At 37.4% G+C, this 26487-nt stretch overlaps 1 protein-coding gene across 1 annotated transcript in view; it reads right to left on the bottom strand.

Moving 5' to 3' along the window:
* The window catches only part of ASH2L (ASH2 like, histone lysine methyltransferase complex subunit), a 658852-nt gene extending 639123 nt beyond the window's left edge, over positions 1 to 19729 (bottom strand). The window contains exon 1 of the mRNA XM_044082241.1: positions 19627 to 19729. Coding sequence (XP_043938176.1) covers positions 19627 to 19715 — 89 coding nt within the window. The 5' untranslated portion in view covers positions 19716 to 19729. The remainder of the gene's footprint in view (positions 1 to 19626) is intronic.
* Positions 19730 to 26487: the final 6758 nt, after the last annotated feature.

The raw sequence follows: 26487 nt of genomic DNA, 5'->3' as shown, positions 1-26487 counted from the left end.
TTCACTGGATTGTATTCTTTTGTGATGTGCTTTAAACTTGTCATGTCTGTGAATGCTTTGACATGCCCAAACATTCTTGACCTCTACTAAGGATTTGACTGGAAACAGTCCCTCAACATCTGCAAACTGTGCTAAGAGCGGCAGTTTGGAGAATATGCAACAGTACTGAAGTGCAAACAGTAACAAGTACCCATCTCACTAACTGCTCTATTCATCCCATACTGTATTAACAGAACTAGTACATTCTAGTGATCCCCTGTGTCTTGCTGTGTGTAATGACAGGTTGCAGCAACTATCTGGTAACCTTTCTTCTCTTCCCATTTTCGACTACTGTGACTATCACACCCTAATGTGCATACTTCTCAACTGTACAGATTTTCACAGAATGTCCAGATTTTTGCCTCATATTTTTGGTTTGTTTCTCAAAAAATTGTGGTTTTCTGGCAAACTGGCAAATCACCGAGGATAGAAGTCAGAAAATGACATACATTTGAGATTTACACTTCATACCCCTCAGAAAATTTAAGGTAATGCAAAGCCTGTTATTCTATTAACTTTAAGTTTGTAAGAGCAATATTTAAAAATTGTCCCTATTTTTGGGCCTTTGACCCCCCCCCTATTATTTATGGCTTTGTCCAGATTTCCTGTCCTAAGAGGTTGAGAGGTATGGCAACAGTTTGCGGCATCTTCTTTCTAGTCATTGATGCTAAATTTGGCTTTGCTACCTGTTGCTCCCTGCCAAGCTTTTCTAAACTGCAAGTGATTACTGTTCTACTATATCGTATCTGTGTTACGCTGTAAGCCTTAAAGTAATAGTATCATCCCATCCAGCTGTATTGTATACTTGCTGCAACTGTTCATTCCCTGATGCACTGAAGCCTTGCTGGGATAGCATCGTACACAGTGATGCATTACTTCTGGTGTTCTATACTGTATTTATCAGTGTGACACCCATGCCTGCTGGAAACAACTTGACTAGTCTGCTTATAGCACTCATGCAGATGGCACCCAAAATGTCTTGTAACAGTTTGTCTACTGTAGTGCCCACCTCACAGAATCTTGGGACATTTTTACAGCAGTATTAAGCACCATGTGAAGTAGTGTGCACAGAATATCTACAGTGATGTGGCATTCATGCTTGTTGCCCAATCGTATATTAATTGATGATGCATTGGTCACAGCACTGTAATACTCCTGCCTGTGGCACTGTTGGTTTACTGTGCTGCAACACCAGAGTTCACTACTCATTTAATCCCTACAGCACTGTATTGTAGTAAGCCATATTGCTAGTGAAATGTACTGCACTTGGTTGTACTACATTGACTTATACGGAGTAGTACTGAATAGTACAGAAGTTCCAATGTTTTGCACTGTCCAGTAACTGCTTTGTCCCCTAGTACACCACACAGCAAGTACACTGTGCTTTATTATACTATACTGCATTTTTTTAATAAATGATGTGCTTCAGTATCTCTCTCTACAAACATGCTGCTCCCCCTACTTAAGCCATAGGTCACCACATCCCAAAACAACTCATGTCACCTGGCACCTATAGATCAACCATGGGTCCACAGTGTGTCTCTCCATTATCTGTTGCCAGCCTCCTAGCACTAGACATCCTGAGGCATTGTACTGTCACATGCTCACTGAAACCATTTACTTTTACAAGAAAACAAATCTCCGTGTGAGAGTTGTGAGGCAAACCTCTCACACGGATTATTGGCATATATATATACTAAAACACCTACACACTGCAGGGCAAATATAAATCCTTTTCATGCTGAGGTACTCAAAAAAAAAATCACTTTCAAAATCATAAAGAGTTCCTGGAATGGCACTACAGATGCATGTAGTGCAGCCAACCCTCAGCAACACACACATTTATTCCACAGCACTAACAGCAAACAGTATTTTCCACCAGCAACATCAATGACAAATGTCACTAACGTGGTTTAATCAAGTCCTTCAGGCTACAAGAACAGTCCAGTCAATATAGTAAAGGCATTGATATAGGCAATGCCATAAGTCAGCACAGCAATGCATCATTCTCAAACCTGAGCAACAGCTGCCTCTCAGGAGCTAGAAATCACAATACACCAAAGCACTTAAGTCCCCTCATTACAAGCATAAATATGACAAGGCCATTATCCATACAAGTGTAAATAACTTGAGATGCACGCCTTTACACTATGTGAAAACAGACAATGGAAATCTGTGTGTCTAAGGCTAGAAAGAAACTACTCAAAAAATGCACGTTTACTAAATTATCACTTGTGACACAGGCAAAGTTATATTTCTATAATGTAAATAACCCATATTAACAAGTCCACATTCACAAACATTTTACATCACATATACTTTTCTATGTAATATTGGAGTACATACACTGTACAGTGTTCAGTTACTGCCTTTTCTTAAACTTATTCCTCCTTCAAAACAATCTTCTGCCTGCATTGTTACTACAATTTCCATTTATTTTCTATGTAATTTGCTCCTACCCTATTTTAAAGATCACACTTCCTGTTCTTTTACCACTGCTGCTTCAAGTATGGTTGGTTTAGACTCTGACTTCCATTTTCTACTATTTTTTTTGGCAGCACCAGAATTGAACATAACAAGGCCTTACTATGTCTAGGGAATTCATATTCTGTATCCTAGTTCCCATTCCTTAGTTAGTTCTACTCATTTGCTTGACCCATTACTACTGACAAAGTACTCTAAGGAATGTTTAAAGTCTGCCAACTCATTACATTCTAAAAACATATGCTCCCTGGTACCTCCTTCCTCATCACACCACCAACATTTGGTGTCTACCAGAGGAAAAATTATTTGCATAGGTACTTTTATACACCAAGAAGACTCAAAAACTCACCCAAGCAAAATCCTAAATCTTCTAGACTTTGTTGCGTATTTGGAAGCCATAGATATATTCTCCCATTGCTTCTTTGTGAATTGCTTATCTAGTCTCTCTTCCCAATCTTTTCTGGCCTCCTGATTGACTCTTGTACCTATTGTGCAATTTTATATGCCCTACTAACCCTCCCTTCAACAGCAGCATCTGCAATGGATTCAACTTAAACAGTGCAGGTCTTTCGCTTAGATTCCCCTATCCTTTTCCCTTTGACTACACTCTAGTGTCAATCCCTAACAGGAAAGGCAGTTTCCAGCACACAGCTGAAATCTCTTCTTTACATCTTCTCCTCTCTAATTATTTGTTCCCAATACCTTGGTTCCTTTGCCAGTTTCCTCCAGTAAATTCCAGTCCCCCCTTACCTATTCTCTGTACCCTAAATCTGTACCCTAAATGTAGTCATTGGCAGCATCTCCCTTCCCCATTCCTGTGTTGGCTTAGTTCTTGGTATGCTTTCTGCTACTTTATAAACATAACGTTCTTTATAACTGTTATTCTTGACGACCTGCATCCAAAATCCCACTCTTGCCTTACTTCTTGAATTCTGCCTGCTTCATCATCCCTTTCCACTTTGAACTGCAGCCTTCTGGTTGTGCTATGCATAAGAGCCTTAACTGTTTAGCTCTATAATATTCCTTCAAATCAGGTAATCCTAAACCACTTTGTTCTATTGGAGGATCAACTTTTCCAACTTGACTCTTGCCCTCTTCCCCTCCCAGTTAAAATCCTTCAACTCGTTATTAATTACTGGCCAAAACCTCTCCATTGGTTGATAAAAATGTCTGATGTGTACAAGACTAAAACATTTTTACTGCCGGTATCTTGCTAGCCATATCTGTAGGTAACAGCTTCCACTTTCTCAGTTTTTGTATTATCATTTGTTTAGTCTCTTCCCACATATAACTCAAATAAAACTCCAGGGAAGTATTGCACACAAAAAAAAACTATTAACCACAAAAGGTTCAGAGAAACATGAACTAAATAAGGAAAGACCAAAAGATTTAAAATTCTTTAAATCTAAATGTTAAGCACTTTTGTCCTGAAACACACAAGACGTCAACAGAACAAATCGTAAATGTTCCCCATGTCTTTAAATAACCCTACCCAATCACCATAAATAATTTCTTACAGAGATACAGCATATAAATGACTAAAAACATAATATAAAGCAATCTCATGCACATAAATATAAAATGAATAAAAATAATATTAAAATTCAATTTCATTAAAAATAATTCCAGAATTTAGCAGATCTCATTTTAACAAAGGGTGCAACAGAAACCATTCCATTAATACCTGGATAGTTCAGGGCATTCAAACAAAACTGGCAAAGGCGCTCTTTAAATTCTGTAAGGGTCTCCCATGCATCACCTCTAGCATCTCTAGGCAAAACTTCTAAAATATCAAAAAAAAAGTTTTAAAGATGCAGAACTTAGGGAATGTTTATAAAACGCATTTTTAAGGTTATCCTTGATGACATCATGTACATGCTCACACACTCCTTTTTCAAAGGGTGTTCAGTCTTTCCTACATAAAATGCCTCACATATCGAGCATTTTGCTAGACACACAATCCTTGAAGTATTACACTTCCCATGCTGAAAAATCCCCTTAGTTTGTCCAGGGTTAGGTTAGTAGTCTAAATTACGTATGACCATTTTGTACATCTCCTGCACTTAACTGTACCAAGTTTTGGCTTGTAAACAAAGCTGTAAACTTCAGATTTTTCAACAAATGTAAAAAAAAAAATACTATTTACCTTAAACACAAATGGTTTGTCACCAGGCTTACTAAAAATAGCTTCATTCCCTTTAAAAATCTTCCAGTTTTATTGTACAATACTTTTTATTTTCTCAAATCCAATCACTAAATGGTTACACAAAAGCACTAGCAAAACAAGGATTTCCACTAAATCAGTTTCATAAGCAGTGTTTCCTACTTATCAGTTTTTTTTTTCAGATGGTCTAACTCCACTTTAAATTTCTCATTTGAGATATGGGATAACCTAATGGCTTGCTGTTTAATAAACTCTTTTTTGTTTAAAAGGATGGCTACTGTGGAAATGCAAATATGAATTGAAGACAAGCTTCCAGTAAATAGATGAAAAAAAAAAAAAAAACACTTCTCTAGATAGCAACACATCTAGACAATTAACATTTTGTGATGTGCAAAGGTAAATTTTGAAAACGTCAGTCGTTTCCAAATAGGTAATAAAAGTCTTTCACTATGTCATCTGGCCCATTCCACAATATAAATATGCCATCCATGTAACGCAAGTACAATCTATAGAAAGGAAAAAAACAAAACATTTCTGAAGTCCTAGAATTGAAGGATGAAAGCGCTCAACCATTTTTTTCTAATGGTTTAATAAATTCATATCTAATAGTCCCTGGTGGTTTGGTAACTAAGTTACTCTACGCTTCCTTTGTATTTTTACAACAATTTAGACTGGAAATACTGAGTCTGTGGTGCAATTCAGCACTACATGAGCTTGGTTTACCCCCCCCCCCCGTGTTTTATGTGGAGGCTGCAGTCACACACTGGTTTGGTTATTCTATAGAAAGGAAACACATCATTGTTGTTAAATATATATTTTTCTTCCCAAAGTTTTAACACTAAATTTGCAAAAATGGGGGCACAGGCTGTCCCAAATGCCACCCCTTTCACTTATTTATAAAATTCCCCCTCATAGTAAATAAAGTTATTTTCCAGAACTAGAGTAATAACATCTGCCACTAACTGAACTTCAGCACTGATCAAAAAGTCAAATGTAGAAATAACTTCATGATAAGTAATCCCTACTTCTTGACGAATGCATTAAAACAAATCAGCCATGTCAGTGGACAAGAAACTAATATGGAAGTCAAATAAGGTATCATTCAAATGTCACAAAGTCCCAAGAATCCACTAAAACAGGACTTTTATTCCTATATAATGGTTTTAACTTTGTCAATAAAAACTGCTAAAAGATGCGTCTTTGAACCTTGAGTAGATACTGTAGGTCTAAATTGGAAATTTTTAGCATCTATGTGCACTTTGGGAAAGCCAAATATAATTGGAACCTTTGAAGCAGAGATTTTCAAAAAAAAAAAAAAAAAAGAAATAAACCATAATCTAATCTGTGCTGTGCCAAACAGTCCTCCAGAAATAAATCTATTTTTCTGTTAGAAATATGCACTTATTTCCTAGACACAAAAGAGCAAGTCGAAACAACCTGTTGCCAATGCACCCTTTAATTCAGGCATTTAAGAAGGTTTGTGAAACTGATATTTATGAATATACCAAAGTTTTGAAGAAAGGTTTTGGTTGTAATAGCTCCAGTGAAGACAGAAAACCTTTTCTACTACTGAGTAATAAGACCTTGAAATTTATGAAGCCTGACAAGGGTGGGGGCAGTCTCATTTTTGACAGTATAGTATATTTCTCAGTTTTGTTTAATTTGTTACAGAATGTTTCTAAGATTAAGTACTTCTCTTTTCTTTTGCCCCTGATTCTCTCCTGAAATCTCTTCATCAAATTCACATTGTGTTTTCCAAATGTTTCTCCTGTAGCAGGGCTATTTGCACTCTGCATTTCTTAATATGATTAAATATTCTTTCATTTTTGTCTAGATCTGCAAGACCATTCACATTCTAAGAAAAAGAAACTACTCCTGATCAGTATTCTACCATCACCAAGAACAGTGCCACAATAATCAGCAGAAGTTGACAGACTAATTGCTTTGGTTACTGATGCCTCTGAGAAGGCCCAATAAGTATTAGTCTGGAGAAAGAAGGAAGGAATACAGCCCTGCCTTTTTTGTCAGGGATGGTGTGCACCTCATCAGGGCTTCCACATACTGGCCAAGACTCTCTCTACCCCCACAATACTTTTTTTAAGGTAATGTCAATTTACTCAGGCTGCTGCTTGAAATTACTTATTGACATTTGTTTACTGGGAAAGTCCAGCTGGGCCAAAATGTGCCCATTTTCAGTTGAGGCCCAGTGAGCGAAAGGATCCAGAACAAAAAGATAATCAGTGAGGACTTATTAGATATTATAATTAACATAATTAGTGAAGAGTGTCTCATAACACAATGAGCACTTTTCAGACAGTATACCAAGCAGATGATATGTATGAAAGGACAAGGTTGATTAAAAACATGTCTATTCACAGAAAAAGGCCCAGTAGAAAAAACTCCTAGTAAATACAAAAGACAGTAAGTCTGTTTCAAGATATTACCAGAATTACTGCTACAGACTTACAGGAGTTGTCAAACAAAAACACTGAGATACATATTTTCTTAGTAACTACAAAAGAAGAGATACAAAACATATTAAATGGAAAGAATAAAAAGAAATTTAAATCTCAGTGTCCTATCTTTAACATGTAAAGAAACACGTTGGATGGCACAGTACAAAGGAAGGACAAGAGGAAGGCAATTTACTTGGGATTACAGTAGAAGTAATTTAGCCAGGGTTTAGAGCAGGAGCAGATCCAAGTTTTTGACAAACATTCTTTTAAACGTAAGTTTAAAACATGCTAAGTTTTGGTTGCCTCTGATTGTTAAGGGTAGAATGCTCCTGACTTTAGCAAGAGCAACAGAATAGACTTTCACCAGTGGATTTGTTAGCTTTATGCTCAATAGAAGTTCTTTGTTTTCAGATCTAAAAGATCTTTTGGGTAAACAGTTACAAAATGATGGACTGAGGGCAAGGCAGGCCATAGGTTTATGGATTATTTTATGAGCTGTTGTAAATTGCAGATTAAATAAAGTATTATGCGAGTTCCAGTCAGTTAAGAGCATGCACAGCTATGCAATGATGAGTAGAATATTTAGTAGCAAATTTAGCAATTTTATTGTAGAAGACAAAGCTTTATTTTTAGGGTAGTTTGTATATTAACTTCTAGCGCACCATACAAGAGAGTGGGGAAAAAAGGATATAGTGACAGAGTTGAGAAAGCGTTTGTCCCGATATAGAATTCCAATTTTCTGATGTGTTTTTTGATGTATGTGTAGATCAAATTGTAGGTGCTCATCTATTACTATTCTAAGCAGTTCAATGGTAAAAACTACTTCAATTGTTGTGTTAGTATGTATCAGTATTGTCAAGTGGGCTTTGTTTGAGGCAGATGTTTTAGGGGTAAAAAGGAGTATCTTGGTTTGTGAGTTACGCAACAATTGGTTGTTACCAAGCTAAGTCTCAGTGGAGGTAATGGCATCTTGAGTGATTTGTTGGAAGTGAGGCAAAGTAATGGAGGAGCAAATAATGGTCGAGTCCTCTGCATATTGTACGAGAGCGCTCTGGCATGAGGAAATCTGAAGTTTATTTTTAAAAACATTAGAAAGGGCCAAGTACAGAGCCTTGGAGGACTCCAGTACTTTTGAGAAGGTAAGGGGAGAGTCATTTAACTGCCTGTTGTCTATTCGATAAGTAGCTAGAGAACCATCTAAAAGAGGGCTAAGAAAGATCAATATTAGTATGCTGCTTTAGAAGTAGAGGATGTGAGACACTGCCAAAGACCTTTGATAAGTTAAGAAATAGGCACAAAAATTTTACCAGAGTCTCTTGCTTTAACAGTATCCATAAAGGATAGCAATGTAGTATTGGTACTATGAACGCTGATTACTAAAAAGGTAGTTTAGAAATTGTATATGGACACATTTTTCTATAAACTTAGAAACAGAGGACAGGACGGCAACAGAATGGTACTTGGAAATATCAGAATTACCTCCTTTGTGGAGCAGTATGATGAAAGACATTTTCCAGACTACTGGAACACAGCATTCAAGGATGGACCTGTTAACAAGTATAACTGAATATACAATGGCTTCAGTCAATAGTTTTAAGTATCCTTTAGGTAGTCTGTATGGTATTAGTAGAGACAGGTTGAAGAGTGAAGGTAGTATATAGAAGTAACAGTAGATGCTTGAGGTGAACTGAAAGAGAGGAGTGGAAGGACAGTATTTGGGAGTAGACTGCGATGAAGGTATGTTGAGTTTGGAGCTACTGGAGAATAAGAGAGAAAAGATGGGAATGGGACAAGCTTGCAGGGAAGTCTGATACACTTTCAATGAAGTGAATATTGAACAGACTGGCAATTTGTATGGGAGTTTTATCAGGATGTGGACAAAGATTACTTTTTGTTCCAAGTTTAAATAGTGAAGTAACACTCGACCAGAATATCTTGAGATTCTGTTTATGAATTGATTGCACTTTTATATAATAAATCTTTCTTATCTTTGGTTACTTGCTTTTTTAGCTGGTTACAGAGCTGACTAAACTTTAGGTCTGAGAAGGTTTTATTTTTTAGCCATGGTTTTGCATAGCTTTGTCCCTACTTGTCATTATTTTGTTGGTCTAAACCATGGATCATGGCTGGATTTTACTCTTTTTATATGAAGGACAGCAATGCTTTTTGGGTATCCAAGAAAATTCTACTAAAATAATTGACTGTTTCATCTAGAGGTAATGTTTTTAGTATACTCCAGTTCATGTTTTTAGTACATTAACAAATACCTGTCGGTTAAAGTTAGCTAGCTTCCAGACTGACTTACAATGGTGTTCCTCATGTAAACGTGAGAATGTTCTGAGAATATCAGCAGGGAAATGGTCACTAAATGTATCAGGGAAAGTGCCAGCTTTGGTAATCTTACTAGGGTAAGCGACCAAGATTCAGTTCTAGGATGGAGCCCTGCTTGCTGCTATTGTTAAACTTAGTTGCAGTGGAAATGACTTGGGTGAATATGTACAAATTAATGCTAAAGGATGGGAATTTGCAGGTATGATTCAGCCAGTTAATATTAACATTTCCTTAAATGATAATTTTGTTTTTGATAGTGTTGGCAATCCAGGAGAGGATGTCATCTAGAACTCTAATATTATGACCAGGGGGTATATAGAATACTGTAATACACAAGCTTTGAAGACATAAGAAATTCTGCATTACAGAACTATGGGATAGGATTAGAGTAGGGAGTAATATTGTAAGAGCCAGGACAGAGGAATGTGACGCCACCAGCTTTTTCGTGAAACCTGTCTGACCTAATAATGCTAAAGCCAGGATGGAGAAATTCGGAGTCTTTTATGTTTGGTTTCAGCCAGGTCTCAGTAGCAGCTATAATGTCAGGAGAAGTGAAAGATATCCAGACATGAAAGTTAGTGATCTTTTTACAAATGCTCTGGAAATTTAGTATAACTAAATTTCTGGTTTTAGAGGGGACTGACGGTTAGGAGAGAGAATAGGACATAGGGTGGAATGCGCTGAAAGGTCAGGAGAGGGAGTTGGGTTTGGGCAGGGTGGATATCACCACACTGAGGGATGTTTTAGAATCTAAAATTATATAAATTAGATTCTATAGCAGTTTTTGGTCGGTTAAGATGGTACTGAATCTGGATAGCAATCGGTTTGGTTTGAAGTATTTTAAACTTTGGGAAGCGTAGTGGAGCTATATGAAATAAGATGAGAGATGTATTTAAGTAACTTTTAGATAGGTTTAGATGGAAACCTGTGACAGAAGTTGACTGAGAAAATGATGAGGCAGAATTTAGGGCAGTGCCATTTGTTAAAAGAAAGATCCAGTGTAAAAAGGGAAATATAATCAATGTATTTATATGCATACCAGTCACGGCAAAAAAAGGGGATGTAAAGAGACTTTACTGAAATGATTAGGTAAGACCAGTGAAATTAGAGGGTAAGAAAAAATGTGAAAAATGGGAGATGAATACAACTAGATTATTGGAAGTAAATAATGCAGCATAGGACTGGGTGTGGATTTAGTGGGTGATGTTAAACATTGAGATAATGACCAATTTTATTGGAGTGGATGATGAGGTATAGTGGGAGGAGTTAAGGGATATAAATTTAGGTATAGAGGGGTGGGGGTGAGACTAGGGGGTAGGGTACGGGGAGCAGAGCGACCCCAAGAACAGAATGGACTGGGATGCACCAGGCCTATGAAACTTGCTAATGGAGAAAAGCCATCAGTAAAATAGTTCTTTCTCCTTGCTTTTTATTGGAAGATTTAACCAAATATTGCTAAGCTATAAGCTACGAAAAGTTCTTCTTTAATGCATTACAATGTTACGTCAATTAAGTAAAAAAAGTTCCAATCTGGCTAATATCAAGTTATCACTGCAGAATGCTAGGAGTCTAAAGAAGAAAATGCTCTCCCTCAACGCATTCCCATCTCAGTACAAATATATCCACGTTTTTTCAGTCATCGAAACCTACTTCACGAATAAAGGCAACACTCTTTCCTTACCAAGCTTCTCTTGGCTACCACTTGTTTAGGTCTGCAATCATGGACAGCAGTAACACTGGTGATGGTCTGTCTTTTTGCAAAAGACCACCACTTACAGACTATTTGGTCAGAACAGCCTTGAAATCCTTCCCGCTCAAATATCAGTAAATAAGATCATATTCCACATCCGAGTCAACTAAAAAAAAAAACAAACATCTATTGCACCTGAAAATCAAGAAACATACATTAATAAACTACAGTAATGAAAATACCATCTTTCTGGGGAATTTTAACTACTCATCCATAAACTAGAACATCTACACCTCTCTGAACAAATATGCATAATGCTTCTTTGATTTTTTCACTACAAACTCCCTCAAACAGTACCATCTCCCACAAGAGGCTGCAACAAATTCAATATTGTCCTGACAAGCATGACTCAGGTCTGCTCCTTGCCCACTAGCACACTTTCATTGGGATTAGGGATTCTGAATGGAGAGATAAAATCATCAAAATAAACAAGGGCAGAATTGCTGGAACTGAACTGATCCTCAGGTCTTGGTGAGTACTTTCACTTGGTGGACACAGTTGTTAAAGTTCACAAAGACGACACTAACAGAGGCTGTATTTGATATACCATTGAAAAAGGTAGGTTACAAAATAAGTAAGACTGGGTGCACAGGTCACACAATAAAAAAATTCCCACTCCTGGTGTACACACTGTTGCCAGAATTGAAAAAATGCATTGTAGAATCCTCAGAACATGGAAACATTCTTATCACAAGGTTAGGCCAGACTCAGGGAAGGCCCACACCCTGAAGTAGAAGGAAAAAAGTAGTCCACAAAAAACAAAAAGACTGAAAGGATAATAAAGAGCACATAGATGACAACATGAATTATTGAGAATAAGAAAGAAATTATGTACTGTATTATTAAGCAAAAACCCAAAGTTTCCAGACAGAGGACATTTAGTAAAAAAAAAACACTTGGCAGAAGAAAAACTATGAAAAGCTACAGACAAAAATTTATGTTTCTTAATACAGCAGATCAACAAGAAATAAACAAACATTTGGCTGTCTAGGAAAAAAGCAAGAGAGGAGTGAGAAATAAACGGAGAACAAAAAAAACCAAAGGTTTTTGAAAAGCATGAAAAAGTGGTCTGATCTAATACAGTACGTATACAAAGAAGAAAACCAAGCTAATCAACATAAAAATGTAGCTCTAAAAATATCGGGAGAGAAATACAGACAAAAGCACTCAGATATGGAAATGTTCACAAAACCAAAAATAAGATTACAAACGGGGAATGTGGAAAACATTAATGAGGTTGAAATTGAACAAATAGTTTATCCCATCAGTTTATACTTCCAAAGTGAAGGGTTTAGTGTGGAGACTAACACAGGCAGTGCCACAATATAATGGAATAATGAATCCCCATATGAAGGAGCAGCAGATGGACCGTGATGCATCTGAGGAGGATCTGCCATAGGATACCCATACAAAAGTCCAGTTGTACAAGGAAAGGAGCAAGAAATAATAGTAAACTTGACTAAGGTAATATAGCAGAATGATGGGCCAATGGGCCCAGATATGGAGGAGAAACAGATGAAGCAGGGTGCATTTGAAGAGGATACATCACAGGACAATGTTCTGGAACCTTCTTTAGAATACTCACAGGAAGCAGCAAAAAAGATGCTCTCAATCCCGAAAAAATTATCTAAGGGAAGACCTATAACTTCACAGAGACAGACGAAAGAAATGGATTATAAAACCCAAAATGTTAGACACAGTAATCAAAACTATTAAGAAAAAAATCTGCGTGATAAAAAAGAAATTAAAAGTATATACTACTTTGCAGTTAAACTAACAGATAAATTGTTACCACAGAACTGTGCAGTAACCAGGGAAAGACAGGAAACAAGCAGAATGCCACCATGGAAGCATCAAATGGAGAAAACTATAAAGCAGCTAAAACAAGAAGCATCACTGTTGGAAGAATAAAGAAAAGGGAACAGACCATTAAGAATTCTCAGAAAGACATGTTAAAAGCAACTTACAAGACTAGTATTTATCACACACTATGTCCAATAATAAATTAAAATATTAATATAAAAAAACTTAGAAAGCATGTACATAAATATAAAGAAAAGGTACAGAATGAGCAATTCAATGCATGTATGTGTCTTTCGGTTTTTCCCGGTTAGGGGTCGCCACAGCTGAACTCCGGCCCGCTAATGATTGGCAGTTGATTTTTACGTGCCGAGCTGCCAGCCCTGAAGCACAACCTTCAACGAAGGTACGCTCATTCACACACATCTCCACGCAGAAGACGCTCTAGCTGAGAATCGAACCGGACTGCGAGAAAGAATGAGCAATTCAATAATAATGCAAAAACGTTTTATAAAGAATTGGGAAATAAAGCAAAAAGAATAAAAACACCAACAAAAAAAATGAATAAAATAGGTATACTCTGGAGAAGCGTTTATGGAGATCTTGCTAAACATAATACTGAATGGATAGAAGAATTAAAAAAAAACACTAAGGAGCTCTGGTGTAGACATAAAATGGGAAGAAGTAACAGGCAAACTGACAACTCAATAAGCTGTTTACTTAACAGCCTAGGCTATGGTTACAGTTTAGCTCCTAGAAACCAACCATGTCTAAAGGCAACTCATCTACATTTTGTGGATGATTTAAACCTGTACAGTCCATCAAAAAAGATCTAAAAGCACAACTATAAATAGTTAAAATTTCTCAGATGATACAAGAATGACAGTTGTTCTTGACAAATGTGCAAAAGCAACAATTATAAAAGGAAATTTGTAGCAACAAGAATATCTCAACCTGGTACAGGAATGTGATATAAATAAATTTGATCAAGAGGGAGTGAATAAATACTTGGGAAGATGAAGGGACAACAAGAAAACATGAATAAATGCAAATAAAGCTCAGTAAAGAATACTTCAGAAGACTAAAGCTAACACTGAAAACTGCTTTGACAACCAGGGATAAAGACCATGCTATAGACAGATATGGTTTTCCTGTTCTAACTTACAGCTTTGATGTGACCAACTGTCCACAAAAGGCACTAAACTAAGTCAGACAGGAAAACAAGAAAAATACTTCATGCTTACCAAATGATACATAAAAACAGTGTAAATCAAGATTATACATCCCTCTTATGAAGGAGGCATGGACCTCTCTGAAACTGACCACATGTCTATATCTACAATTCTGGGGCTCCATACATATTTGTTGACCTCATCATATACAAACAGTAAAATCACAAAGAGAATATGTCAGAGATGATGTACAAGCCCAGATTAGCCAAAGAATTTAGGAACAGAAATTAAACCAGAAGTAGACCAAAATCAGAGTCCCAAAAACAAAATAAAGAATACAAAGAAAAGTTATCAGATGAGAAGGAAATAATGGGATAGTCCACAAATACAGTCGAAAGTGTAGAGGTCTTCTAGAATTACCTTATGTTGACCAATATTGATGCAGGAATGGCTTAGGGATGGAAAGATGGAAGTCTAATAATGGCTGCCTAAGATAGTGGACTATGTACATTTTGGTTTGCAAAGTCTATAGAACAAGTAGGAGAAACAAAAAAATGCAAGTTCTGTAAAACAGAACTGGAAACAATTGCACATCTTGTTCCTGGGTGTGATACATTCATGGCTGAAGGTCTGTACACAGAAAGACACAATAAAGTGGCAACACTGTTGAATTGGGGTTTGTGCAAACACTACAATACAGACACAGATAAGAGACATTGGAAATGTGAACCACAAAGCATTATTGAAAATGATGTAGTTTACACCACATGGGATCACCCATTACCAACAGTTCAAAAATAGGTGCAAGAAAAAATACAGTACTTCAAGAAAAGGCAAAAGTGGCACTAATCACTAACATTGTTACACACAGCAACTGCAGTGCCTTACATACAGAGGAAAAAAGTCAAAATATCAGGATTTGTAAGCAAAAATGAGAGAAACAGGAAATAAAGCTACAGTACTGAGAACTAGTAAACATGAATTTACAATAAAACTTAAATATGCTACAAATACATATAACTCTATATGAAATGCAAGAGGCGGCAATTCTGGACACAATGGTGTAAAGAGAACAGAACTCTTGACTAACAACAAAAACTGAAACAATAATAAGCTCATGACCTTTAATCCTACCCTGACTTAGGAATGAGGTCCATTCCTGTCATGGTATTAGAAAGCTAAAACTCTTGGAGAAATTAAATTGTGAGACAAAGTCAGACTACTTAGCAGTGTTACTTCACCATACATTCCCAGTAAAGGCCAACAACCAACCCAACTGTCTTTAGAAACTTCTGCAAGACCAATCTCATTGCATTTGATGAAGGCTTTAACAATCCCCCATCCTATTCACTAATCCCTTGATGACCATTCTGCCTACCTAACCTCATTACACCTATCTCAACTCTTGCATAGAGGTAAATGTCCCTATTTGCCACAGTACAATGCAAAGTTTCTACACACTTTTGGTGGAATTCAACTATTAACAAACATTACAGCATGAGGAAAAGCCCATAGTCCTAAATAATGGACAAGAAACCCTTCGCTGTATTAAAAAAATCAAGCTCATAAGGATTAACAAAGAATTCAGGAGCAAAATCAAATTCTGCAGAGTTAATTATGAAATACAAATAGCTACAATACATTTTTCATTCTTTAATTATGTAAAGAACATCCAGAAATAATAAATTAACAATGAACCCAGCTTATCTCTAATGGCATCATTCACTCAAACCCTTGAGGATATAGTTAATATCTTTGCAGACAAACTTTGCTTCAACTTCTTCCCTTGGTTTCCTCCAAACTATCCACTCCATGCTCCCTCCCACTTAATCTGTCTGCAAGGATGCAAAAAGGACTTTCCAAGGCCAACAATGCTAGCTGTAGCAGTCTAGAACACACACTGGCTGTTTTCTGGTCAATATAAAATATCCCTTCTCTCAGCCCTCATCCAAAATATCCCTTCTCTCAGCCCTCATCCTTACACTGTCCAACCACAGCATCACCAATGGATACATACCAGAAACTTGAGAACATCTGTAGTGGGTTCTCTACACAAGGGAGGCCCCTACATGGACCCTGACAACTACATACCAGTCAGATCCATCAACATAATTTGCATTTGATTGTCTACAAATCCCTAGACCCAAAACAATTTAGATCTGCAAAATGCAAAACATACCTACCAAACTTAGTTGATTTCTTTGAAAGAGTTCCTGAAACACTGGATAAGGGCAAATCTGTGCACTTTGTGTTAAAAGACTTAGCTAAAACAATGTCAGCTATTTTCAACTCAACATCATGGATGAACTGTTACTCGATATACATCCCTATGCGACCCACCAGACTGCCAACTGGCTCACAAATACACACCACTTCTCTGAAGATATTCAAATCCTCCAAGTGGGTCTAGTTTGAACAAAATAATTTTGTCAGGATCATAGTATAAAGCTAAACACCAAAGTATGCAAGACCATGTGTTTGGGAAACAAATGCTCTCACATACATACTGTATAAATTACATCCTTCTTAAAATAAACACTGTTATTAGAAACCTAGGCACTGTTGTTGATCTTTTGGTCACCACATAGTCTCAAGTCAACAGAAAAGCCTTCTACCTCACCCAACTAATTAAGGCCATCTCCTGTAGATCAAAAGACCATCATGCCCCTCTACTTGTCCCTCATCTGGCCCAAATTAAAATACAACACCCCCTTCAGTATGCAGATATCTAAATGCCTGACCTGGAAAAAAAATCAGTTCCTCACTAAAAGTCTTGGGTATGAGCTTCGCAGCTTACCCAGAGCTACTAAAACCCTGCCTCATATAGTTCCTCATACCTCTTCAAATGTCCAGATTTTTGCAACATATTTCGGGTCTGATCCTTTTAAAATCTGTGGTTTTCTAGGTACTTGGGAACATTTTCTGGAAGTGCGGTGGGTTGGCAGACTTTAAGGATTCCCTGCAGGATGCACTGTCAGACTGCTGGGTGGGCGGATTGGTGTGACGAGGGATATGATTTTTCTGAGCTATGATACAGAATCGGAATTGCCTAGACATGGTGAGGCCTTGCTGTATCCAATTATGGTGGCATTACTAGAAAATGGAAATCGGAATCTAAACAAACAATATTAGAAGTACTGAATATAGTAACATACTATAGTACAGATAAAACTGGAATGGAGATCTTTAGAAAAGGGTAGGACTTAAACGAGATATGTAATGTTTGACTGAAAATGATTACGTAGATTATAAGTGATGCATAATGTCTGCAACTGGGAATGTGTAAGTATGGTTTGGGATATAAAATGATTGTAACTAAGATTGTGTCAGTGTGGTTTGTTTTCATTCATTTTATTTTATTTATTTACTTTACCAGGAGAGTCTGACTGGGCAAAAAGCTTATTTTCAGCTGAGGCCCAGGGAGAAAAGCTCCAGAAAAATACAAACAGTAGACTTATAAACATTACATAAAAAATACAGGTACATAGAAAAAAAAAACAGAAATGTTGGTATAGCTGTTCTCAATACATAACATTTGTAGAACAGTTGAGAAAGCAATATGATAACAATATACATAAATTCAGAGGACAGAACAGGATAAAGTTATTTTTCAAGAAATTTACATTGCAAAATAGGTGGGTATTACCAACAGATATAGGTACAGGCATAAGTATGTGGTACTGTGCCAGTGTAGACTTTGGGAGAAACTGGTGTTAATCAGGGCATACCTAAATTTATAAACATGTATGATTATTAAACCATCATTTGACATAAGCAAAGAGGTTTCCTGTTTAAAAGGGGGGTAGGAATTGAATTTATGTAATGTTGGGTAGATTATAGGATATATAGCAATATATGTGAAGTATAATGTTTGCTAATGTTAATTTAATGCAGTTTGATTTCTTTTGCAAAAATGTAAATTTGGCTAGGTCACAAAAAATAATTCAATAAAGGTGTTTAAAAAAATCACTTAACAGTGGCATACAGCCGAATTTCATATATAAAATAAAATGCATGCCGATACAAAATGCTACTATTCTAGCAACTAACTTTATATGAGCAATATTTAAAATCTGTTAGTATTTCTGACCCTTTGCCCTCCCATTATTTTAGGCTTTGCCCAGACTCCTTGCACCAAAAGATTGAGAGGTATGTAATCCATACCTGGCCTACAAAGCTGTAAAGGATACACTCCTACTTAACCTATTAAATATCCTTAAAACTGATACAAAACATAAATACAATGTCAAGGGACCTAAAGCTATACTGAAAAACAAAGTAGATTTGTTGACATAGCAGCTCTCAAAGAATTCCCACCTCTGGGACAAACTCCTGCTTTCCGTAAACCAAAGAACTTCCCTCTATCTGCACATCTAACTTAAAACAAATGGATGGAAAACTGCAAATTTATCCAGTGGAACTGCTATAGCTAGGCTTACAAATGTTAGCTGGATTACATAACCTATGACCACTGACACCAAATTCTCAGACTATTCAATTATGTTTTTTTTTCATTAAAACTGTCAAATAACAAGAAAACTATGTAATTTCTACCGAATAATTTACTATTAAATGTGCAATAGATATGCTTAAGAAAAGTGAGAGAAAACATTCCATCTAACAAAACAACACAATTTCAAAATCAGCGTCCTGCCGTTGGATTTTGGCAATTAGGCAATGAGATACAGCTTCATAACAATCACAAGTAAATAAGGCTTTCTCAAACACAGCTATCAGTGGGATTCTACAGAACAAGTAGACTACAAAATTATCAGCTGCTACACTTCATTTCACATACACAAAGTAAGGAATAGTGTATTTGAATATACTACACAAGCACAATTATATTGGTTACAAAAAACTGCAAGGTGCTGAAACGGTCATTAATGGCATGTTTCGCACTCCACCATTACCAAAAACTCAATTTAAAAGCAGACAACGTATGTTAAAAGTAAACTTTGCAAATTACAGCATAGCTAAATACACCCATCCCCAGTGATATACTGTGGAGCTGTCCAGCGTAAACTTTCTCTAGTGATCAAGTAAAAGATAAATACTTAAACCTCACAAGTTTTAAAATCATTTAAAATGAACTGACCCACTCAAACTCTTTTGTAAATGTAACTTGACCCCCGCAAAAAACACGCACACAAAAACAAAAACTAATTTTAAAGCAATTTACAGATCGCATCGCTAAAAGATATTACTCTAGACAAGCCGTACAGTATGGTTGTATCTGTGAAAAAATGGGTCTCGCTACAAATAAAGTCCAACACAGCTGTTTCCCAAAATTAAAAGCACATTTTAAAATGAATCTACAACAGAAAGGAATAGCTAGGAAATCAGCTCTGGTCCTCTCTCTATCCCAAACTAAGTAACTGGGCGATTAATAGCTAAATCAGTTGTGTTTACCAATACTTCAACCCTCACCCGTTTTCCGTTTCTGTCCCACTGATATCTGCAGAAACGGGTGTAATTTCTCCTTCTCCACCACCCTCCCCAGCAATTACTGCTGCCATCTTGGTTAGCTGCGCTCTCGCGATATTTCATACTTACAGTTTGGGTAATGTTCTGCGACGACCAAACAGAGCAGAGGGAATTGCTTAAGCGGGATGGTTTATTTATAACGTTAGACGGCTTGATTGTTTGGTCGCATTTTGTTTGGGTCAAGTTGACATCTGATAATAATGCTATGACAAGTTTTACGTTTGTTAGTCTGTGGGCTTGTGTAATTATAAGTCTCATGGAAGACAAATAGGAGTTGGGCGTTCCTAATTTTGGACAAGACTTTTCTTTTATCAGCGTTAGCAGAATTCAGTGTTATAGAGTTATAATTTTGTAGCAGGTTGCACTTTTTTGTACAGCATCTGTTTTAATTCTACAGTAGTTCACCTGGTAACAGTGAAATAATGGTTGTGGATTTAGTCCTGTGTTTCTGTGGATAGTTGTTGTTTTATTTATTTTTTTGTGTATAGTTTATTGATTGCTTGATTAGTTATAAAAGATTATTATGGTTAATATCAAGATGATTATAGGGTAATCTCCAAGCGAAGTACCTCGCGGTCTGTTCTGCGCAGCTTTAGGCGTGGAGTGGGCGTAATACTTTCCATTCCCAAAATGTGGAACACTGTATTGTCGCATAATATGGAACATTTAGGCTCATAGGTCGTTACGAGGTTAACGACCAGTAGAGATCCTTACAAGCCCAACTGAGCACACAAACCGTTTGGGTCTAGAGTACCATGGGCGTCTATAGAGTATACGTAAGGATTTGGGGGGGGTAGGAAAATGCTTTTCTTATTGAACGTCTGTCTATAAGGGAAGTGATCGGTATAAATTTACGATCTCCTATCCAATTATCAAGGTTTTGTTCGAATAGGCTCAAGGATGAGCTTTGTTTATCATGGCTCGGGAGTGTATTTCATAGTGCGGGGATCCTTTGGGACACATACCTGTCATTTTAGCACATTCTCATTTTGTCCAAAGCTAAGTCCAGATAGGGTTGCCACCTTTTCAGATGGCCAAAGGGGGACATTTTCGGCACAAGCATCATATTTTACAGGCCGACACATACCCACGGTTAGTACAAAGGATATAACTTAACATTTTGTCTAAATAAAAGCTTATTCTTCTAGCATTTTAGTTGCTTATTCTGTTTCTTGTAACATTTAGGTATTGTGGATAGAAAATAACTGTTTTATGCAACTATTTACAATAAAATATAGGAAATAACTTTGTCCTAAAATCTCAGGACATTTGCCATGTTTTTAATTTTTTGTCGGGACACTAACTGCCCAAAGACGGACTGTCCCTCGCAAAGTGGGACAGGTGGTAACCCTAAGTTTAGACCCCCTGGATCTAGTTTCTGTTATTTTCTTTGTTTGTTTTTTATATGGACATCAGGGCTGAATCTGATTAAACCCTGTCAGCCAGGCAAAGATCTTCTTTCAACAGCCTGTAAGAGGTGAATAGTGTAGTACAGGGTATTTATACCCTGAATCCTGTTTAAAATCCTTTGTGGGCGTTCCAGCTGTTGCAAATGTCTGGTTAGATACATACCAAAGGGGGCACTGTATTCTATGATGTGTCCAATAAGGGGTTGAGTAGAGTGGCACTGTAGTTTCCTTGGACCTGGATGCTGTACAGTTAACCTATAAGTTTGAAGACCTAGAATGATTTTCTTATTATTTTATCCATATTAGTTAAAGGCCCAATTACTATTTACATATATTCTCTTATCCCTTACTACCAGGTCTATGCTTAAGGATGTAATATCGATGGTAATTAACTTAGGTTGACAGTTTCCCAAAAGGCATTATAATGCATATTTTGACGTTGAGTTTTAGGTCATAGCCTTGGCAATAGTCATTTGTCTGTGTTAAACACACTTGCAAAATGTCGGTGTCTTGGGGAATATGTAATAGCTCCCAGTTTACAGTCATCTGTGAACTTAGTGAGTAGGAGGCCCTGAACATTGGCATTTACTTCTGAGAAGTAGATTCCAAATAGGAGCAGACCCAGCACTGAGCTCTTGGGTACTCTGCTGGTGACCGGATACTGGGTGGAGGTGGTCTCACCTTTCTGAACTATTAGGGTCCTGTCTCTGAGCCAACCGGTAATACAGAGTTATGTAAGGATTTACAGCTTGCTCATTTGAGCTTGTCAACATTGCCTGAGTGGGCAGGTCAAGATGTGCAGTATACACTTTTACCCTTGTCCATTGCCTTAATGACCCTCTTAAAGAAGTCTGCCAGGTTTAATAGGCATGAACTTCCCTTAATAAAGCTATATTGGGATGGGCCCAGTGTCTGTAGAGCGCCAATGTCCTTGTTTACATTTTCATTATTATTTGTTCCATGGCTTTGCATATTAAGCTTGTTAGACTGATGAGTTTGTAGTTCCCTGATTTGGTTGATGGTTTCCCGCTTGTGGAGGAGAATGACTGCTGCTGTCCTCAATTCACTTGGAACATACTTGTTTCAGGCTGTAGTTGGAGTGCCTCAAATGGTCCTGATAGGTCATGTTTTAGACTGTTGAGGTGTTTGGGGATGTTGTCAAGACCCAGGGAGGAGGCTTTAGGAAGTGCTGTCAGGACCTGATCTTTGCTGATAACTGGGGGAAATATTTTGGAGGAGACTTCATATATTTAGAGTGGGTGGTTACGTCTGAGCAGAATTTATTAACCAGTAGGTTGGTTATGTCACCCTGATCGGTGAAGGTGGTACCATTCACCACCAGTTCAGCACGCTACTGTGTGTTACCCCTAAGGTTGTGGACATAAGTAAAGGCTATCTGATTGTCCTTGGCCTGTGAGGCTAACCTGGTCTTGTCATTGGCCTTATTAAACTTGATTAGACCTCTTCATTTCTTATTTAGTTGTATAAGACAGCACTTGTGAGAGTTACTCTTCTTGATTTTGGCTTTCAAATTTCTTCTTTTATTACATACCCTGTTTGGTGAGGATTCCATCAGTGGGGTTTGTTTTGGATTTATTTCTGCTAGGTAATATCTTCAACCAGGAAGCACACAGAATGATTAAAATGTATTATCGTATACTTATTAAAATGCTCTTTTGAAGAATTAATATGATTCAGCATTGTCTTTTCCATCCTAGGCCTCAAATTGTGGGAATCCCTCCCTACTAATATTAAAAATCTCATGTTGTACCCATAATTTCATGCTCATCTTAAAGATCATCTCAAGTCCAAGTCATTCTGCAAATGCTTTCCCTCTAGACACATCCCGTAATAACCCACTCTCCCCTTCACCAGTCAGCCACCTTTGTTTTCCTCACATTATTACCCTACATTACTGTGTCATCTCTACCACATTGTATATAGTTAATTTCTGTGTGTGCTTTTTGCTTTCACGCTTTGTTCTGTCCCTTTACTGTTTCACTCTTCTTTTTCCTCTCTTTATTCTAATTATCACTTCTTATATTTCCATGTATTGTGTACTTTACTGTTATTAATTCATTTACTGTAATCACACAGTATTTTTTGTATTCATATAATAACTTGATTTTTTATTGCTGTTAATATTGGTCCAGGCTGAGACTGAAATAGGTCCATTTGCACTGGTGCTCTACCATAGTTGCCAAATTGAACAAATAAAATAAATAAATTTACCATGGATATTGGTGAGAAAAATTCTTAACGTTGAATGTGTGATAGACCCTTGCAATGTGACACAGCGATGAACAAGGACTTTTTAAGACTCAGAATGTGAAATGTTCCTCATAATCAGGTACACTTGAGAAGCATGCCAAGTTTAACGGCTGCCTTCAGGTACCACTAGACATAAGTACAAAAAGTCTTTCTTTACATTTTTGTTAACCTAGTCCTCAAACTGTGTTGTGGTCCATTTTAAGTAGAAGACTGTAGATATTTATCTTTACAGCACAAGAAATCGACAGTGCCAAAAGTAATGGGGGGGTCAAAAGGGCCACATGGATGTATTTTAAATACTGGCCTTATAAACTTGGAAAATTGTTAGAATAACAAGTTTTGCAACAGTAATGGAGAACACAGGTCTGTGCATGAGTTGCAGTCAAGAATGCATATGTTATTATTACACATTTGTGACCCCCCCCCAAAAGTTAATAAAATAATAGGTTTTGCATCAACATGCATTTTTTAAACAATAAGAGATATTACTGGCTGACTGTAATCCTCAACGATTTACCATAAAAAAGAAGAAAATGTATACAATGAACAAGGCAAAATCAAGAATGTAACAAAGTAAATAAAACAATGGGTTTTGCATCAAGGTGCATTTTCTGAACAATAAGAAGTATGCAACTCAAATGTCTAGCATTATTGACTTACTATAATCTCCACTGATTAACCAAAAATAAATAAATATAATAAAAAATTACAAGGGGTAAGGCAAAAATTAGGGATGTTCCATAAAAGTGGACAGTTGTAAACATGTTTTGTTGAGTTGCATGTTCGAATTAGGATGTGTTTAACAAGGATGGCAAAGACTTTTTTAAGTTTGTCTCTTTAAGGGTGTATATGGGAGGATAACATTAGTGTTTTTTTTTTACTTGTTAAAATACTGTTGGTGATAAAATTTAATGTAACAACACCAGTGCACAGCTGTCAAACTGTGCTAATGCTGTAACATTCCAAGCAGTACGCTAACGCACTACCATGGTCCAGTGTTCGCCATTATCACTGGTTTTGTATTTGCATAAATTGTCTAAATGATTTGAAATTTGAAATATTCTTGTCATTGTTTAGTGACTTCAGGCCTCAATAAGCTGCTGGAAAATGACAAGTTTTTATAAGAAACAGATGAAAAATATGAGGCAGAAATCTGGAGAGTTGAGAGGTATGCCGAGAACAAAAACTCCAAGAAAGTTTTTTTTTTTTTTTTTTTTTACTATTAAGTGGTGAACAATCATTAGAGTGCATAAAAGTAAAACTGGAAAATATGTACATGAAATATTATGCAATTCCTTTGGGTGCTCGGATTTCCTCCTAAAGACATACAGTAGGTTGAGTGTCAATCTTGCAACTTCCCATAGGTGTGCGTGCAGTGAGCAAGTAAGCATGTTCCTTGCACAAAACCAGCTTTCAAGTATTGTACTCATTATCTACCTCGATAGGCTTCAGCATTGCCACAACCGAGTAAAGGATAAAGCAGGTTTTTGGAAAATGGATGGTCAGAAATTATATATAGTTAAAGCATTCAAAATCTTGATAGGTAAAATAATAAAAAGAAAAAATACAGTGATTACATATAGGAAACATAAACTTGTGTATAATAACTGATCTTGGTTCTGAGAAGACATTGGGCAGGATTCACGAAGGCTTGCACGGAGTGTAAGAGACGTGCAACACTCCATGCAAGCCTCGCGATCCAGGAACAGCCCTAAACTCCGTGTAAGAGATCAGCTAAAACGTCTCTTACACGGACTGGGCATGGACATGCTAAATACCTCACTTGCAGCCGAAAGGTATGCAAATGAGGTATATTAGTGATCCACGAAGCAGAAACCAGTCCGTGTAAGAGACGTTTTAGCTGCAGAAATGTACTCAGTTGACAACTGAGTACGTTTCTGCAAATTCCACAACGGAGCCATGTCAGCTTCAAAAAAAGGGTGCATATGACTCAGGCAGCATACCAATGGCCAAATATGTGGCCATTGGCAATATAACCCGATGCCAAAATATTAAAAATATAATTTTTTTTTTCTGCGATCGCCGAAGTTTAAACCCAGCGCAGCCCCACGCAAACGGGCTGCGCTGTATAAAACATGAAAATGAAGGTTATAAACACACAAATGTGGGTTTCATGCAATACATGGAATGACAATGCAGGGACCAGCAGACCAAAAACAACATGGCTACCGTGTAGTGGTTGCTAAGGGGGGAAGCTGAGTCTAAGACATGTAACTAAGCATTAGTAGGCAATCTCATGTAAATGAGGGTTAGGATACTGAATCTCACAGTCACATAGGAAATGAGCACAGTCTGAGTAGTGTAAGAGATACATAAGGGGGAGGAATAGAGTAGGAGATAGGTGACATCACAGGGGGGAATGGTAGAAAGAAATGCAGTTCATTGGAGGCCAGTGTAATATGACAGATACAGATCATGGAAAGAGGTGTGCCACTAGATAAGTCATGGAAAGTCAAGAAATGGAAGGTGTACACTGTTACTTACACCAAAGTTTCTTGCTGGGCGCACGTGTGCGCGCCATGAAGTGCGAGTAGGGCAGTGTGCGCACGTGTAAGGCAGACTGAGCATGTGGGAGCGTGTTGGGAGATGTTTAACACTGTTTGCGCGGGTGTGCGCACGTGTAGGGCAGGCTGAGTATATTGGAGGCTGTTGGCAGACGTGTAACAGTGTTTGCGCGGGTGTACGCACGTTTTAACCCGAATAAGTAGATTCTGAACAGTGTAAGCATGTGTGTGCGTGTAAGCCACTGTGAGCGTGTTTCTGATGGTATGCATGTTGCTCCCCCCTGAGGAAACAGAGAGGAAAAAGGAAGCAACAGAATTAATAGGAAGTTAGCAGGGATAACTGCTGAAGCTAGCAGGTGAAAACAATTAGAAGCAGGCAATTACACAGGCAGAATAGTAGCCCAGCCCAGCACTTAAAACTCTGCAAACAGTAGTGCAGGATGTTTCTCTTAAGAGACACTGCAAGACAGGAGTAAGCTAATAGAAGTGAAAACTGAAAAAGCTTAACTCGGAGCAGAAATGTTAGGGGCTGCCATAGCTGTCATAATGAGACATAGGCGACTTGCTGAGGGTGGTGACAATGCAGATGGTGCCAGACA

The sequence above is a fragment of the Protopterus annectens genome, chromosome 9.part0, assembly GCF_019279795.1.
Source record: "Protopterus annectens isolate FY-2018-M chromosome 9.part0, PAN1.0, whole genome shotgun sequence".
NCBI lineage: Eukaryota > Metazoa > Chordata > Ceratodontiformes > Protopteridae > Protopterus > Protopterus annectens.
This window is presented reverse-complemented; position numbering and strand designations above follow the sequence as displayed.